Source organism: Acomys minous (assembly GCF_964271855.1).
Source record: "Acomys minous genome assembly, chromosome: 3".
Lineage (NCBI taxonomy): Eukaryota > Metazoa > Chordata > Mammalia > Rodentia > Muridae > Acomys > Acomys minous.
This window is the reverse complement of record NC_140485.1, coordinates 62120486-62136327: the sequence shown is the minus strand read 5'-3', so window position 1 is coordinate 62136327 and position 15842 is coordinate 62120486. Positions and strand designations below refer to the sequence as shown.

Below are 15842 nucleotides of genomic sequence, written 5' to 3'. Positions count from 1 at the left end.
ATGTGGCAGACCAAGGTCCTAAGGACATGACCAGCCTGGCAGGGGCGGGGGACCACCAGCCAGGTGTGAGTGGGGCTGTTGCCCTTCTCCTTCCCCACTGGGTGAGGGGAGACCCAGACCGCCCCAGGCAGCTGGGGCTGCAGGTCAGCTGGGCAAGCACAGCTGCTTCCAGGTACTCAGCAGCAAGTCAGATCACATGAGAATTTATAATCCTTCCTGAGGTCTGGGTTCCATCAACCTAAACTCATTAGCCCCAGAGATGCAGGTGCCTCAGAGAGGAGCAGGCGCCATCTCCCCTTCAAAATAAGAGTCTTTTGTAGTGACTTCGCTCCTGGGAAAGGGCTGGTGTGGACCTATATAAAGACCTCATCTGAGTAGCTAGAGATGGTTTGGTGGAAATTGGAAATCTTCAAGGCTCTCACTTCCTCAAGTTCACATTTCTAAAAATGACACTCGAACTCTTGGTCTAAACTACAAAAAAATGTGGAGTCAGGCATGGTGGCGAGGATGCACACTGCCTTTAATCCTAGCCCTCAAGGCAGAGGCAGAGACAGGAAGGGCAGAGGGATCTCTGTTGAGTCCAGGCCAGCCAGGGCTGTGTGTTGAGACCTTGTGGACCCACTGTGGAACTGAGGAAGAGGTTCTTCCGACGGCAGACACATGCCAAGCCACAGACAGGGCCCCCAAGCCTCTTGGTCACAAAAGAGCTGCCACAGCACCATGCATCATGTCTTCACAGAACCACACTCAAGGCAAGGAAAGGAGGGGGAAGACAGCATTTTGTTTGGTTGGCAGTCATTCAGTGGGAAGCCAAATATTATTTCTGAACCACCTCTCAGCCTGCTGTACAACCAACAGGTTTCCTGTCGTGTCTGCTAATTAGAATAACACCCCAAGGCCATTTCAAGCTTCAGGGAAGCTGAGCAAGCAAAGGGGGTGGAGGGAGGGCTCATCCTGTAATCAGGAGCTGGTGTGTGCTCCAACAGGCCAGGTAGCGGAGAGGCAGAAAGGGCTCATGGTCTGTCTACTGACAGCACTGAGCACCTCTATTAAACAGATCCTACATCCTCTCCAGGACTCGGCAGCTGTTGGCTTAGTGTGTCCTTTCTTAACACTTGGGGAGGCGCTGATCTCCCCCCACCCCCATAAGCCACTCACTACTGAGCTTCAATGCCCACGACCAGGGAATTCTGACAAATACACGCTGGCCAGAAAGCATCCTACAAATATCTCCGACCTCCCTTCCTCTTCCTCCCCCACCACCCAGCAGGAGAAACACGCAGGCTTTGGCCCAGCATCCCGCAGGGGGACCGAGCAGCAGAAGGGTCGAGGCTAGACCCTACCCACCGATGTAGGGTCTGCCAGGGTTCAGGCCCCACCCACAGCTCTCAGGCAGAAGGCCTTGGCCACACGGCTCACATGTGGACTAGACTCCTGGTGGCACTCACTGCACCTTGTCCTTGTGTATACACTGAGCAGGGAGGCAGCTGTCAAGGGTCCCTGAGCAGGACTCAGACAGAGACCCACCCAGCTGTACTTCCACCTAGGGGACAGGACTTCTGGCCTCCTCTGATCACTGTCAAGAGCTTTCGCCCTGTGGAAGGACATAGGAAGTGTTCTACAGGTCATGTTTGCAGCAAATGCCCAACTTCTGCTGGGTCTTCAAGACCAGACCTTTGGGGCTGGGGTTCATGAGAAACCACTAGTAGTCTGCAGTTTGGTTAACAGCAATGTGCCAAGGTCACAGGACAGAGGTGGTGCATTCGCCAGTAGGTTCAAGGCCCTGGGTTCCGTTCCCAGTACCAATAAACATAAAACACCAAATGCAACCAGCCTTCTGTGAACACACACGGCAGCACACTGCTATGTTTGCAGGCTTTGGCGCAGTCTTTGGTTAGCCTCGGCTTTACTCACCCACACATACAATGCCTTCCTAAATACAAGTATGCAATGTAGGAAAACACAAGAAGGAGAGACCATTTTACTCCACTGAATATGGCTCCGACAGCCAGCCTACGCTCCCCTTGTCTTCCAGAGCACAGCTGGCTAGAGGCTGGAGCACTCCTCTCTGCCCTTGCTTGCAGCTGAGTCAAAGAAGGCAACATCTTCTAGGGAACCACAGGGGAGGTTGCCAGCACTCCATTGGGGCACTCCTCCAGCTGGTACCCAGCGCTGTTTCTTTAAGAAACCCTGACCAATAGCAGATCTTAATCAGCCAAGAGATAAACTTACTAGTGTAACAGGATCAGCCCCAGCATGATAACACCAACTTCCTGTTTTTCCTCATGCCCTGTCAACACAGGCAAGCTTCTGTCTGAGCAGGTGTCTCTCTGTTCAGGCATGCCACATCCATCCAGCGCCCCAGATGCAGGGCACTTGGACGGACCAGGGTGAGTTAGTGACAACACACCAACACACCAGTCTCTTCTCTCCTCCTGTCAAGCCGGCTCCAGGGGTGGATCAGGGTCAGCTGTAGAGATGGAACCAAATCCTGGATCCACCAAGGGGCAGGAAGGGGCCCCAGAGCTGGGGTGCTTTAAAAAAATCTTCAGCTGGGCGTAGTGGAGCACACCTTTAATCCCAGCACTCAGGAGGCAGGGCAGGCGGATCGCTGTGAGTTCAAGGCCAGCCTGGTCTACAAAGTGAGTCCAGGACAGCCAAGGCTAACACAGAGAAATCCTGTCTCAAACAAAAACAAAAACAGAAACAAAACAAAACAACAACAACAAAATCTTCAAAATTGGGGAAAAGCCAGGTGGGGTGGAGCATTGCCCTGGAGTGAGGGTGGGGAACCACATCAGAGGTGATATAGGTCCAACCAAACCAGGAAGGGGATGCGCTGAGACAAAGAGAGCCCCTGCACAAGGATGGTGTGCCCAGACAACAGTCTGTTCACAGATCAGGTCAGCAATGTTCACTACAGGGGTCTACAAATGCCTGTGGCAGGCCAATCAGGACACTCAAGCTTTGGCCGCCACACTGTCTGACAAAGCCACACTGGCGGGCCACTATAGGCTGAAAATGGCCTCAGAGAACACACCCGGCCTGTGCATTCGGCATCCCTGACACTTGGGTTGTGGGCAATCATCATGTCTCCTGATTACCTGACACGTGTTTTAGATGAACAAACAAACCGTCCTGAGATCACAGGGTGGCTAGGCTGAGTCTGAGGCTGTGATCTGACACCAGCTGAGGCCTAAGGCGGTTTCTCCGATCTGAGGAGCTTTGAAGCCCATAGGAAGGAAGCTGGCTTGCCCATCTTGTCCATCCAAAAAGATCACCGGGCAAGGACATCCAGTCTCCTCTTGGGGACACTGGAAGAGAGCTTGTGAGTAGACCTAGCGTGGGCCCAGGCAGGCCACAGGTCCAGGTGCACACTGAAGCACCGTGAGCTTGTAGGGAGGGGGGGGCGTGTCTCTCTGGGCTCCAGGGGTTCTCATGGCGTCCCTCTCCACCTTGATCTCTGGGGCATCTTTCAGGAAGGCAGCAGGGTCCAAGAGTCCAGTCTTTCTTCATTGCAGACATAAAAGGACCCACACCCCCAAAAATGCAGAATCCCCACTCCTTGCTTGGCTGCTGCAAAACTGCAGCTAACTCTCTAAACTTGTGAAAAATCACCCAGAATCAATGGTTTCCAACTGGGAGGAGGGGCCAGGTGTGAGGTTACACGTGGGGCATAGGCACTCCTGGCATCTTGCTGGAGGGCCCAGGGAATGGCTGACAATTCCACAGTACACAGAGCAGGGTGACTCCACAGACCACACTCATCAGCAGCCACATGCTGCCTACAAAGGGTACCTCCATGTTCCCAGGGGGCTGAGCCACACCACCGGCCCCTCCCAGATCCCCTTCCCCACCCCCCCCTCCACCTACCCAACCCCCACCGCTACATTAAGACAACCCAGATCGCATTGAGTGGGTGAAAGGTAAGTCACTTCATTTATTGTTTCCTCCTGAGGGGAATGACCAACTAGTGCCTCCATCCTATAAACATTTACTGGCCCTGGAAAGTTCCAGGCCCCCACTGCCATTTTTAAGGGCTTGTCTCTCAACAAATGTTAAGGTCAAGTCAGTCAGAAAGTGGAACTTGAGAAGGGGAAGGGGTGGCGGGGGGGTGTTTCACAAAGTTCAAGACTGAGAAGCAAAGGGAAAGACCCCAGATTCCCCCAGCCCCGTGAACAAATGCCTGCTTTCTTCTAAGCACTTTCAAGACAGGCAAGGGAGCTTTAAATGTCTCCGGGCACTGCCCCACTGGGTCTCCAGTTGCTCGCTGGCCCTTTTGTGCTCAGGGGTCTGGAGACTTATTGGTTATTGATCCTTGAGGCATGATACCATGGCACCACCGTAGAGGGGCCGCCCTGCCACAGAAAGACCCAATGTGGGCTGTTCATGGCGGCATCTCCAGTAGGATGCGGTCTGGTGTGCCCGGGCTTGGGAAAAGCTTGATCTCATAGCAAACTAGAGAGACCAGGCCTCCACGAGAATAAAATAAGATCAATTCTTTTTGGAATAAGGAGATTTGCAAGGGACTCTCAAAGCCGGTGTGTAGAGTTGCTACCTACGCCTTTTACCCAGTTCCCCCGTGTGAGTTCTGTACACAGCAGAACTGAGAGTCATGCTGGTGTGCTGCTGACCCCGAGTGCTGGGAGCTTTGGGAATGAGTGTGTCACTGCTGTCCTGCCCAAGGTCTGACCCCAAGACATCATGTTGTGCTTCCCCCCTTTGGTTTCTCACTGAGACAAGAATGAAAGCCTGAGGGGCTGAGCAGATGGCTCAGTCAGTTGCCATGCAAGCTTGAAGAGCAGACTGTGGATCCTCCACTTTCACATAAAAAGCTACATGAGACACACACACACACACACACACACACACACACACACACACACACCTGTTACCACAGCAACGGGAAGGGAAAGACAAATGGATCCCTAGAGCTCACTGGTCTGTCAGCCCTTCTAACATGGAGCTCCAGGTTCATTGGGGGAAAAGGAGTGGACAGTTATTGGGAAAGAAAGATACCACGTGTTCCTCCACATACAAGTATAAACACACCTGACAGGTGTATACACACCTTGGCATATGCACACACTCATAAGTGTATAAATGCATACACCACATACATACACACACACACACACACACACACACACACACACACACACACAAGAAAGGAATTCAACTGGGACACGTGTGCCTGGTCTTTACCTCTTCTCTTGGCCTCCCCCAGCAGGTCCTGAGTCCCTTCCATGCTCAGGGCCCTACTACAGTGCATAGAAGCTCACAGTCTGCAGACAGACAGACAGACAGACAGACGCACGCACGCACGCACGCATGCACGCACGCACGCACGCACACCCCGGACCCAGTGAACCTATGTGCTGAGCCTACAAATGTCCACATTATCCTAAACAGGCTCTGCTCCTCACCTCCTCTCTCGACAGGTTCTAAGTCACACAGAGAGGTCTTTGCATTTGAACTGCACAGCTGTATCTACTCTCAGGGCCATCGGAATGTTCCCCACAATATGTATGCCACATGCACACACACACACACACACACACACACACACACACGTGCTGGAGGACACCCAGGGAAGGGCGACTCTCCTGATCGAAACACAGCTGCAATGTTGGAAGCTCTGGCACATGGGAAGGCTGTTTCCACAGAACTTTCCACACAGCCCTGTAGCCGCCCCAGGGTTTCCTCAGAGGGAGTAGGATACACGTAGGGCCCCACTTATGGGCACACAGGCCCTTGGCCCTGACAATTCTTTTCTAGCCATAATGACAGACAGAGGTCTGATTGCACTTAGGATGGAGAGCCAGAGGGAGAGAGGTGTGCCTGCCTCTCTTTCTCTCACCCATCAGAAGGGACCACAAAGTCAAGGTCAAGGCCTAGCGTCTATCTTTATCTATTTCTAATAGCCTGTATCATCTACCGTGCCTCCTCCCAGCCCCAGGAGGCATGTACTCATTGGCATGTACAGCCCATGCTTACCAGGAAAGGTAGGGCTACCCCATGGCACCTACTCCTCAGAAAACTGGAGAGGTCAATGGGGGGTGGAGGGAGGGGGGGGGAGAATTGGTGGGGCTGAAGTTGGAGGGGGGGATCCTAATGAAGGACTACACAGAGAGCTAGCTCTAAATGTGCCAGATCAGCCTGACCCCTTTCAGGGAGGGTTAGATAAGACCCGGAATTCTGGGAAAACAGCAACCGCTGTGTCCTCATCCCCAGGCTCTCACCCATAAACCCTAAGTGGTTACCAAACACCCCCACCAGCTGGGCACCAGGTGGTCAGACCCACGGGTGGGCGGGCGGGGGACAGCTCACACTCAACCCCTTTTGATAAACAAACATGAGGATGCCATGTTGTTTTTTTTCTCTCTAGGGCCCCTGCTTAACACTGTCTATGTAGGCTGCACATTGTAAATGTACCGGGGAGGGACCACGAGATCAGTCACATTTACAGGTCTCTGGCTGGAACATACACACGTACATTCCCATGTACACAGAGCCAGGCGGCCAACATGTGAACACACCTGGTGCACCCTGGGACCTTGTGCAAGCCAGCAAGGGGGGCTGAGAAACCCATCAAGGAAGGAGTCCTTCATCCAAAGCCAAAGCCACCAGACACTGGCCCTAGGCTGCATGCATAATATACGTGCGCACACGTGCGGATATTGCACATGCTTGCAAGCACGCTTTTTTGCAAGTGCATGCACGCCTGTGTTTGTGCCTGTATCTGCATGCGCATGATTGTGTAGAGCTACCCGGCAGGTGAGCACCTGGTCCACCAGCTATAGAGTGTAGCTAGTGTTCAGTGCCACATGAAAACAACAGTGACGCTGAGACTTTAAGGCCTCCGAACACCAAGTGCAAGTTCTTACTCACAGACAAATTCAACTAAGCATGACTAGAGAGGGGAGCCTGAGGCTTTGGGGAGATAAAGAAGGGGCCAAACCCATGGCCTCGGAGATACTGAGAAATCTACATACCACGGTGGACTCTCCAAATGACATGGAGAGCTGACAGGAATTTGGGAGGCCCTGGAAGGAGGCCCACATCTGCCTCAAGCCTCGGACATGATCTCTGCATCTCTGGCCTCTGAGGAATCCACACCAGGCTTTATTGGTCTGCACAGACCCAGCTGCAGGAGTCAGGGGCACCTTGCACCTGCTCCAATCACAAGTGGGAAACTACAGGCTCAGTTAATGAATGCTCTGGGCTTGTCACTCCCTGCCCCAAGGGAAAGACTATTTGTACTTTGACCAGCTTCCAGAAAGGGGTGGAAGAAATACTTGAGTAATGAGATTTCTCTTTTAATTAAACTTTTTCATGTTGGAATAAGTTTTTATTTGAACTTTCTATACAGACCCTTTAATTCCATTTTGGTCTCCCAGGTAGTGATTTTTTTTTTTTTTCAAATAAGCGCAGATGTTAAAATCCAGAGAAAGAGTCAGCATTTGCTCTGCTCCCAGTTGAGTTGGAGGGCATCATGAGGAGTGGCTTTGCTGAACCCAGTAGAGTGGATGGAGAAAGTCAGCTTCCAAGTCTTTGAAAAAAGAGGGAAACTTAACTAGGGACATTTGCTTACACTTCAAATACTTGACCTTGGTATCTGTATACTGAGATACTTGAGATATTGAGATAGATTCTTGTGTGGCCCAGGCTGGCCTTGAACATGCCCCACAGCCAAGGCTATCCTTGTACTCCTGATCTTCCTCCCTCTCCCTCCCAAGTGCTGGAATTACAGGCCTGACTTGATGTGGCACTGGGTATCAGACCTGGGGCCTCCTATATGCTGGACGAAGAACTCTGATGACCAAGGGACAAGTATGGCAACACTTGCTCTCGGCTGGAGAGGTGACTTGGTGCTGAAGGGAGCTTACTGCTCAGCCATGAAGCTCCCAATTGTGACCCCAGCACCCACATAGAGAGGTTCACAAATGGCTGTAACTTCAAAGGATCAGACATCCTCTTCTGTCTTCAGTGGGCGTGTGTGAGTACATGTACACACACACATAGAAAAAAAATGAAATAATCTTTTTAAACCAAAGCAAGGGGAGACACATGCTGCCAAGCCTGACCAGCTGAGTTGGATCTCCAAAGCCACCGTGGTGGAAAGGGAAAACTGGCTTCCCCATGTGCCATAGAGGCACCTCCTGCCCAATAAATAAGTAGGGGCTGAATAGGTGACTCAGAGGTTAAGAGCACTGTCTGTTCTTCGAAAGGTCCTGAGTTCAATTCCCAGCAACCACGTGGTAGCTCACAACCATCTATAATGAGATCTTGTGCCCTCTTCTGGCTAGAATACTGTATAAATAATAAATGTCTTTTAAAAATAAATGAGTGTTACAAAATAATTTAACTGAAATTTAGACTAACATACCAAAAGAAATAGGGCTTTACCCACCCCCAATCAACAACAGGAAGCACATCTGTTATATACCTACTATCTCTGGGGTGGTGGGACTTGTGTTTTCTTGAGAATCTGTTAAGTAGAGGACTGTCATCCAATTTTTATGGCATGAGGGGACAGACTCAGAGACGTTCAAGTAGCTTGCCCAAGGTCACGCAGCCACTACCCTACCAGGGTGGAAACAGGCGCATGGGTTTAAGCCGTGTCTAAAGAGAATTACTGTGGATGTTCCTCAGGGCTCCCTTGCCAAGCCACACCCACTGCTGTCACCAAGAACTTCCGTTCCTCGCCAGGGAAGCCCCCAACCCCCCACCCCATAGATCATCCAGAATTAACTGCAAAGTGTCAGGAAACTTGGCCAGGCGGCCGGAGCATGAGCGAGGGCTGGAAGCTTTCACTGTGAAGCCCTTTATAGAAAGCCGGTTGGCAGCCCCGGCTCCTGCATGGGAACAAATTAACAATGGCATCCCAAACACAGGAAAGGAAGGAAATTGGAAACACAGTTTATGCTTGGCCGGCCCTTTGAAATACTGTACCATGCTACTGACATCAATTAATGAAAAGCAGGGCTGTGCTGAGAGGCTCCGGTTTGGAAATGCATTAACACACGTTAAACATGTTGGTACAGGAACCAGATTATAAGCACTCTGGCTCCCAAACAATAAAGCAGTTACCCAAACCCTGGTGCTCGCTGAGGCCTCATTAATTCGATCCACTCCTCGAGGATCAGCGGAGGCTTTGCGCCGCTCCCCGCGATGCCTTCCGACACAAATGTTGAAAGGACAGCCTGGCACATGCTACTCTGAGCTTCACAACGGGGCGTGTCAGGCTCCGTGCACTCCTGACATCCTCCAAATCATAAACAGCCCATCCTGGAGGGGGGATGTACCCGGCCCAGTCCTGGTGTTCATCTGCACCGCCATTGCACTTGGGGGTCGAGCGATTTTTCACCCGGGGGAGGTTAACCGTGAAATATCTGTTCCACATTAAGAAATACCAAGTCACATTTTTTGTCAAATAGTATTTGTCAAATGCCATTTGCTGCAAAAACCCAGGGAATTCAATCCCAGCTGAGCACACAGCTAATGCCGACTAGCTCACATAATAGCCATGGTGCTGCATGCGATCGCTTGCAAGGCAAGCCCTCCTGCCTCTATAAACAGTTGCAGGGACTAGGAAGGCAAGTTCTGGAACAAATAAAGCATGCGCCCTGAGCTGCCCCGGCACAAAGAACCCCACATGCTGGCGGAGCCCCTGAATGGTTTTGCAAGAATGTTCTAGGGAGAGAATTGGTGAATCTCAGCTTTTCTGACTGCCTATACAAAAAGTGAGCTCTTTTGTTGAAAGTTCAAGCTCACCAACACTGCCCCTGGACACCTATTATGTCCCCACACTGGGGGGGGGGGAGTAGGGGGTTCTGGCGGGGGGGGGGGGGGAGTCCCGGGCATCATCAATGTCCACCATCCCTCCCAATGCCACATCGATCTGGGATCCATGAAGCCAAGCCTGGGCCATTGGAGTGTGTGAAGCTGAACGTGTTATCAGTTTCTATGTAAATATTGGTGTTTCCTCACCCCATGGAGGCAAGGGAAGGCAAAACAGCATGGGCACGTTTGATTTAAACTAATTAAAAGCAGAGTGCTGTGCAATTCAATATATTGATTTTACCAGTGGGACTTAAATCTTTTATAATAAGTGTACACAGCTGTGGCTCCCTCCAACCCCCATGCTCTCCTGCTAATCCCCCCAGTGCATTCCTCTTGACAATAACAAGACAGATCCTATACATCCCTGCCTGCGCCCTGACCCCAGAGAACAGCAGGACCCTTGAAGGCAAGCTGTGCAGTGGCCAGCCACATCCCCTGTGTGTCAACGACAACGGGCCCCAGCCACCAGTCTGGGTGGGAAGGTCTCCATTCCACAGCTACACCAAGAGGCAGGGCGGGAAGGGTGGAGGAGGCAGCCGGAGGACACTGTGCGGCTCAACGACGGCCAAATATGACCTTAGCAAACGGGGTGGGCGAGATATGAAAGTGATCGGGGCGATCAATCATCCACAGGACTCTGCCTGGGATGAAATCATCACTTGTCTCCCAGTTCAGCAGGCATGTGACATGCGCTCACATCACAGGCATGTCAGTGCTCTGTGTTTATCTAGGCAAGGGCTTGCCGGCTGCCACCACCGCTGCTGAGGTAAGGCCCCAACCCAGTTCCCTGAAGCTGGGTCTCAGAGGGTCTCCCTTTCTTCTCTCCATGCAGGGAAACAATCAACTGCTCTCTCGCTCTTCTCCCCACCACCTCCTGCCTTCCAAGGAATCTCAGACCCAAATGACTGCCCTGGGATAAGAACCCAAACCAGCCATCTGAGCTGCCACCCAGGGCCCAGCCTTAGCCTGTCTTGATTGCAGAAGGGAAGTACACAAAAGATCCAAAACAGTTCAAATCTGGGTCACATAATATCCTTGGGAAAAGGGGAGGGGGGGAATCTTTGATTTATAGGCCCAGGAAAATGAGGTTTAAAAGTGATTTTGAAAGGGTTACGGAAAACACAGCTGTCGGTGCACCCCTATGGTGAAGTTGATCTGGGGGGGGAAAGCGCGTGTGCACGCGCGCGCGCACACACACACACACACACACACACACACACACACACACACAAGCGAAGGGGGAGGCCATGTGACATCTGTATTAACCTTCCCCTGCTAACCAGAAAGGGCTGGAATGCAAAGGAGCCCCTTCCAAATTCTAGGCGGGCCAGCTTACAGCTGCAGGCGCCTGCAGCCATGCTCTGTGGAGCACTCCCCAAAGGACATGTTTAAATTGTAACAGAACCTTTCCCTACTGCTCCCCAGTGGTAGGGCCCTGTTCCGAGGGGTAAAGGAGAGATCTTAACGCCAAACACTTGTCTAAGGAAAGGACAGCCAGATGGGGTAAAGTGAAAACCGAACTGCTAGGCCTCGCCTCTGCTTCCCAGAACAAGTTAACAAAAGCCACTTTTATGTGCTGGCTACAATAATGACAGGGCTCTAACTGGCTCCTTTTTTCTAACTTAGCTTCGAAGATTAAACAAATTTCATTCCTTCCTAGCCTGGCCCAGCAATAAGCATGGGGTCACATACACCCTCTCCAAGTCACTTGGCTTTCTAGAAGATTCTGAATGGGGATGCTGGGATCCCAAAGAAAGTGTGGTCAGGGCTGGTGGCTAGACTCTGCAGGATCAACTTTGCCTGGGGATTGTTTGAGAGAGTGTGGCCTGTTTTGAATTCCAAATCAAATCTACCCAGAGGAGTAGGGGGCTTGTTAATCCAAACCAGTTTATAGATCCTGCCATTGAACTCAAGGGCCAGAGCCGGGAAGATGGGTGTCCCAGGCAAGCAGCTGGCTCACTGGCTTTTCCAGGGGCTTTATAGTGTGGGCTGGTCAAGTCTTCACATGCTGCACCTGGTTTTGTTGTAAATTTTCCTCTAGTGGAGATCCCACTCGGCCTGGCAAACTGCTCAGATTCCAGGGAGAACAACTTACAAGAATAAAAACCAGTTTGGCTGCAGACAGAAGGGTAACAGCAGTTGATCTGTAAAAGCCTTCAGGATTTGAGGCGGGGGTGGGGGGGTGGGGGGTGGGAGGGTGGGGGGTGGGGGGGTGTCCCCGATCAGGCAGGCCTGGCGGGAGGGCATTGGGGGTGATTGGGGAGTCAGTCTCTGCCACCAACACCAAATGCTGTAAGGGTGACAAGACATGGTTTGACAAGAATCAGCAACATTTTCTCACCCAGGAGAGAAGGGTTAGGGTAGACCTGGGCTTCTAAAACTTTGTTTGTTTCTGATCCACAGGACTGGCAATCTGACTAAGCTTTCTCAGCAAACTCAGTGTTGGGACAAGTTTCCAGTCATACCACCGGTCTCTAGGTCACGCAGCTGCCGGCCCCAGTCACACTCACAGGGGCAGGAGGTTCATGCTCGTGCTGTGGCCCAGCAGAGATTAAAGATGCACCTACAGGAAGTCCTTAGCAGCTGCAGTTTGGGGCTTCCCCTAATTACCTCTAGTTTAGGGACAGAAAGAGAAAGAAAACAAGACCCTGGGTCCAGGGTTCTGTTAAAAGCCACTCTGCTATCTAATTGGGAGCGGTGATCCAGAAGGCCAGGCCTGAGAAAGTCAGGACCATCCCACAAAAGCCCAAAGCTGGCCCCACTGATTAAGAGGCCCAGACAAGCCAGTCTTTGTCCTTTCAACATGAAAGAATGGACTGAAAGGTGTGTGCAGTCAGAGGAAGCCACCCAGCTGTGGCCTCCCCAGCATGCCCCAGCTTGTACCCGAGATGGGGGGGGGGGGGCAGGAGCAACCACCTCGCCAAGTTCCCAGAAGGGCCCTAGGAGCCGCCCTGGCCCTCTGGGGCCACACTGCCTGACCTGCCACCAAAGTCAGGGATTATGTACCTCTGCTTGATGAGCCCAGCAAGGTTCTGAACCATCAGCTAGGACCTACTACCATCCTGGAGATCACAGGAGAGAACAGAAGATGCCATAAGCCCCTACCCTCACACCAAAGAAAAAGCCCTGTTTACCCCTGCCTTTGGATGGCTTCACACACCCATGCTGAGCACATGCTGCTGAACACATATTTGAGGGGTCTTCTTTAGTTTTTGGTAATAAATCCACTTTTTTTTTTAAGTTGACACAGTGAAAAACAGCCTCTGTCTCCCAGCACCCTAAGCCCTACCCTCAGGAAAATCTCTCTGCAATTCCCAGGTATCTATGGCTGACCAGCACCTGGCTTTTCCTACCTTCACCACCTGAAGGCTGTTCCAAAGCAGATCCTCTTCTTAACAGTGCCTACGGAGAATTTAAAGGTGCTCTATATTTTTGACCTTTAATGGAGACAGACAATGGCTTCCCAGGGACTCCTGAGCCATTATCTGGAGCTGAAAGGATTAGCGTGGCCCCTGTCTTCCCGGAGACCCCCTTCTGCGCCCCGGGTGCCCAGGGAGGGAGGGGTGGCCTTCAAGCTTCATGATTTCCAAGTTGACACTGTGCCCGCGGTGTGTTTGGTGCCTTGGGGTTTTCTCAGCAACTTCCACAAGCAGAATAAAAACGACTCAGGAAACGGTAGTATCAGGGCGTGTTATCACCAAAGCCAAATATTTGACGATCAGTCCCACAGCACCCAGCCAGGGGTTAGTTTGAGCAAGTAAGATACGTGCGCGCTAGATGCAGGGGGAGCTGTCCCAGACCAACCGCAAACCAGCCTCGCATCACTGGGTTGGCTGGGACTCCAGTAGGAGAGCGGGTTCCCCAGCCACTCCGTGGCGGCCTCTGTTCCGAGGTCCCCAGCTACCCAATCGCCAAAACCCGTGGTTTGCGCGCCACACGTGATAAACTCTGAAAATGGATTCTGCCCGCCCGGGACCTATCATTAAATATTTAAAATAGAAAGCTCGCAATGGCAACGTTCTTTCCCCGACTCCAACCAAGAGCCCAAAGGTGGGAGACGGGCGGCTGGGAGAGGAACGTCGCGGCACTCTGAGCGCGCGCTGAGGCTGGCGCACGGCAAAGGGACAGGTAGGGCTGGCCCGAGTGGGGAAGGGAAGGGGATGAGCGGGATACCGGAGCCAAGATGGACTGAGAGGAGTGGAGGAGTGGAGGAAGGGCGGGAAGGCAGCCTTGCCCACAAGGGCCCTCTCACAGGTAGCGAGGGCCGCTATGGCCGGTTCAGCTCACATGACCCAGCCTGGCGCTTTGAACTGAGCCGCTGCCTGGCCCGCACCTCCGGCTCCTGAACCCGCCGCGGAGGAGCAGGCAAAGAAAGTCAGGGCTGGTTCTTCCCTCCTGTGAGCCCCTACAAACCCTCCAAGCCAGCAAGACCTACCGGAGACGCGCAGAGCTTAGGGTTCATTAAGACCCCGGTGCCTCTGGAGGGCACTGATATTTTGTAAATGGGAAGGTGGACCAAGGTGGCTCGTAAGCAGCGACCCTCTCCCCGTCCCAAAGTGGCTCCCGTCTGAGATATACCTCCTCCCTCCGCCACTCACCTAGGTTGACGAAGCTCATGACCATGTCGGCGTCGGTGAGAAAGTGGCTATCCTGCAGGCTGGCTAAAGGGGGACCCTGAGTACTGAAGACGGCCTTGTAGGGGTAGGAAAAGCCCTGGCCGTCGGGTCCGCTCTCCTCCACCGCCATGGCGTTGTACAGGTCCAACATGAACATGGGCGCTGAGTTATGCTTTCCCTGGAGGTGCGGGCGCGGGCGATGGGGCAAGCCCAAGATGGACAGAATCTCCCGCTGCATCTCCCGCCGCTCCTGGCTGCGGAGGCGCCGGTGGATGAAGCTAGAGTGCACCTCGTTGTCCAGGCTGAAGTCGGCCAGGGCGGAGCGCAACAAGAACAGAGGCGCCCAGAGCGCCACGAAGCTGTGTGGCGCCGCAGCGCGCAGCGAGCGCACGTGCATCCCGCCGGCTCTATGCGCGATCCGGGGCACCGAGCCCGCACCGCCCCAGGTGGCAGCGGAGGGGGCAGGGCAGCGGTCCACGACCCGAGGTCACTTGGAGCAGACAAGCTTCGCTGCGGCCTCGCCACACATGGCCACTTCCCGGCCGGCTGCGCTCTGCCCTGGACGCCCCTGTCCTCAGCTCAGCTCTGGCCCGGGGCCCCTCGGCCCTCACTCGCCGGGACACACGGCACGGCTGGTACAGCAGCTCTGGAGAGCAGGCGAGAGAGCGAGGAGGCGGGCCGGGGTGGGAGGAGCAGCAGCTTGCAGACCTACAAGTCCGGAGAGCGAGTGCCGGGGAGGCGGCTGGGCGCCGGGGAGCCCTCTCTCCCTCCTCCCGCTGTTGTCGCGCCTGGGCCGGCGGGCACCCGCAACAAACCCTCTTCCTACCTCCCGCGCCCAGCACAGGGGTCCCAGGTCGCTTCTCCAGCCTTGGGCGCCCCGACCGCCCGCCAGCTGCCTCGGGAGCCCCAGAGTTGGGCGCGCTGGGGCCCGGCAAGAGGAGAAGGGGGAGGAGGAGCGGGAGGACCAACCTCCCCGCCCCTCCCGCGCCCGCGGCCTCCCACCTGCGCCGGCCCCGCCCTCCTCAAGCCTAGCCCAATGGCTTCATTCATTCCTCCCAGGGCGCTCTAAAAATATTTACTGAGTGCCCACCGGGTGTCCGGTACAGGGACGGACGCCCCAGGAGTTCGGAGAGAAAAATCCAAGGCAGCCTTGCCCTCTCGGAACTAGCGCTTGGAAGTGGCCAACATCGGGGAGCGAGCGCAGGAATCTGAGAAGGCTCCTTGGAGGTGGCTGGCCTTGGACCTGGCTCATCTTTCCTTCCTCCATTTGCTCCAGTCATACAGACCCCCTCCACACTCCTACTTGCCTGCCAGCTCTGCTGCCCTGCCCATTCCTCCTCAGAGGACATTCTCTCCCGGCCCTTCCCCCCTCGGGTGCCA

The 15842-nt window shown here is 53.7% G+C and overlaps 1 protein-coding gene across 1 annotated transcript in view; it reads right to left on the bottom strand.

Annotated features, from left to right (window-relative positions):
• Positions 1-15423, bottom strand: part of BMP7 (bone morphogenetic protein 7) — a 71695-nt gene extending 56272 nt beyond the window's left edge. Inside the window, exon 1 of the mRNA XM_084775023.1 lies at positions 14445-15423. Coding sequence (XP_084631149.1) covers positions 14445-14859 — 415 coding nt within the window. The 5' untranslated portion in view covers positions 14860-15423. The remainder of the gene's footprint in view (positions 1-14444) is intronic.
• Positions 15424-15842: the final 419 nt, after the last annotated feature.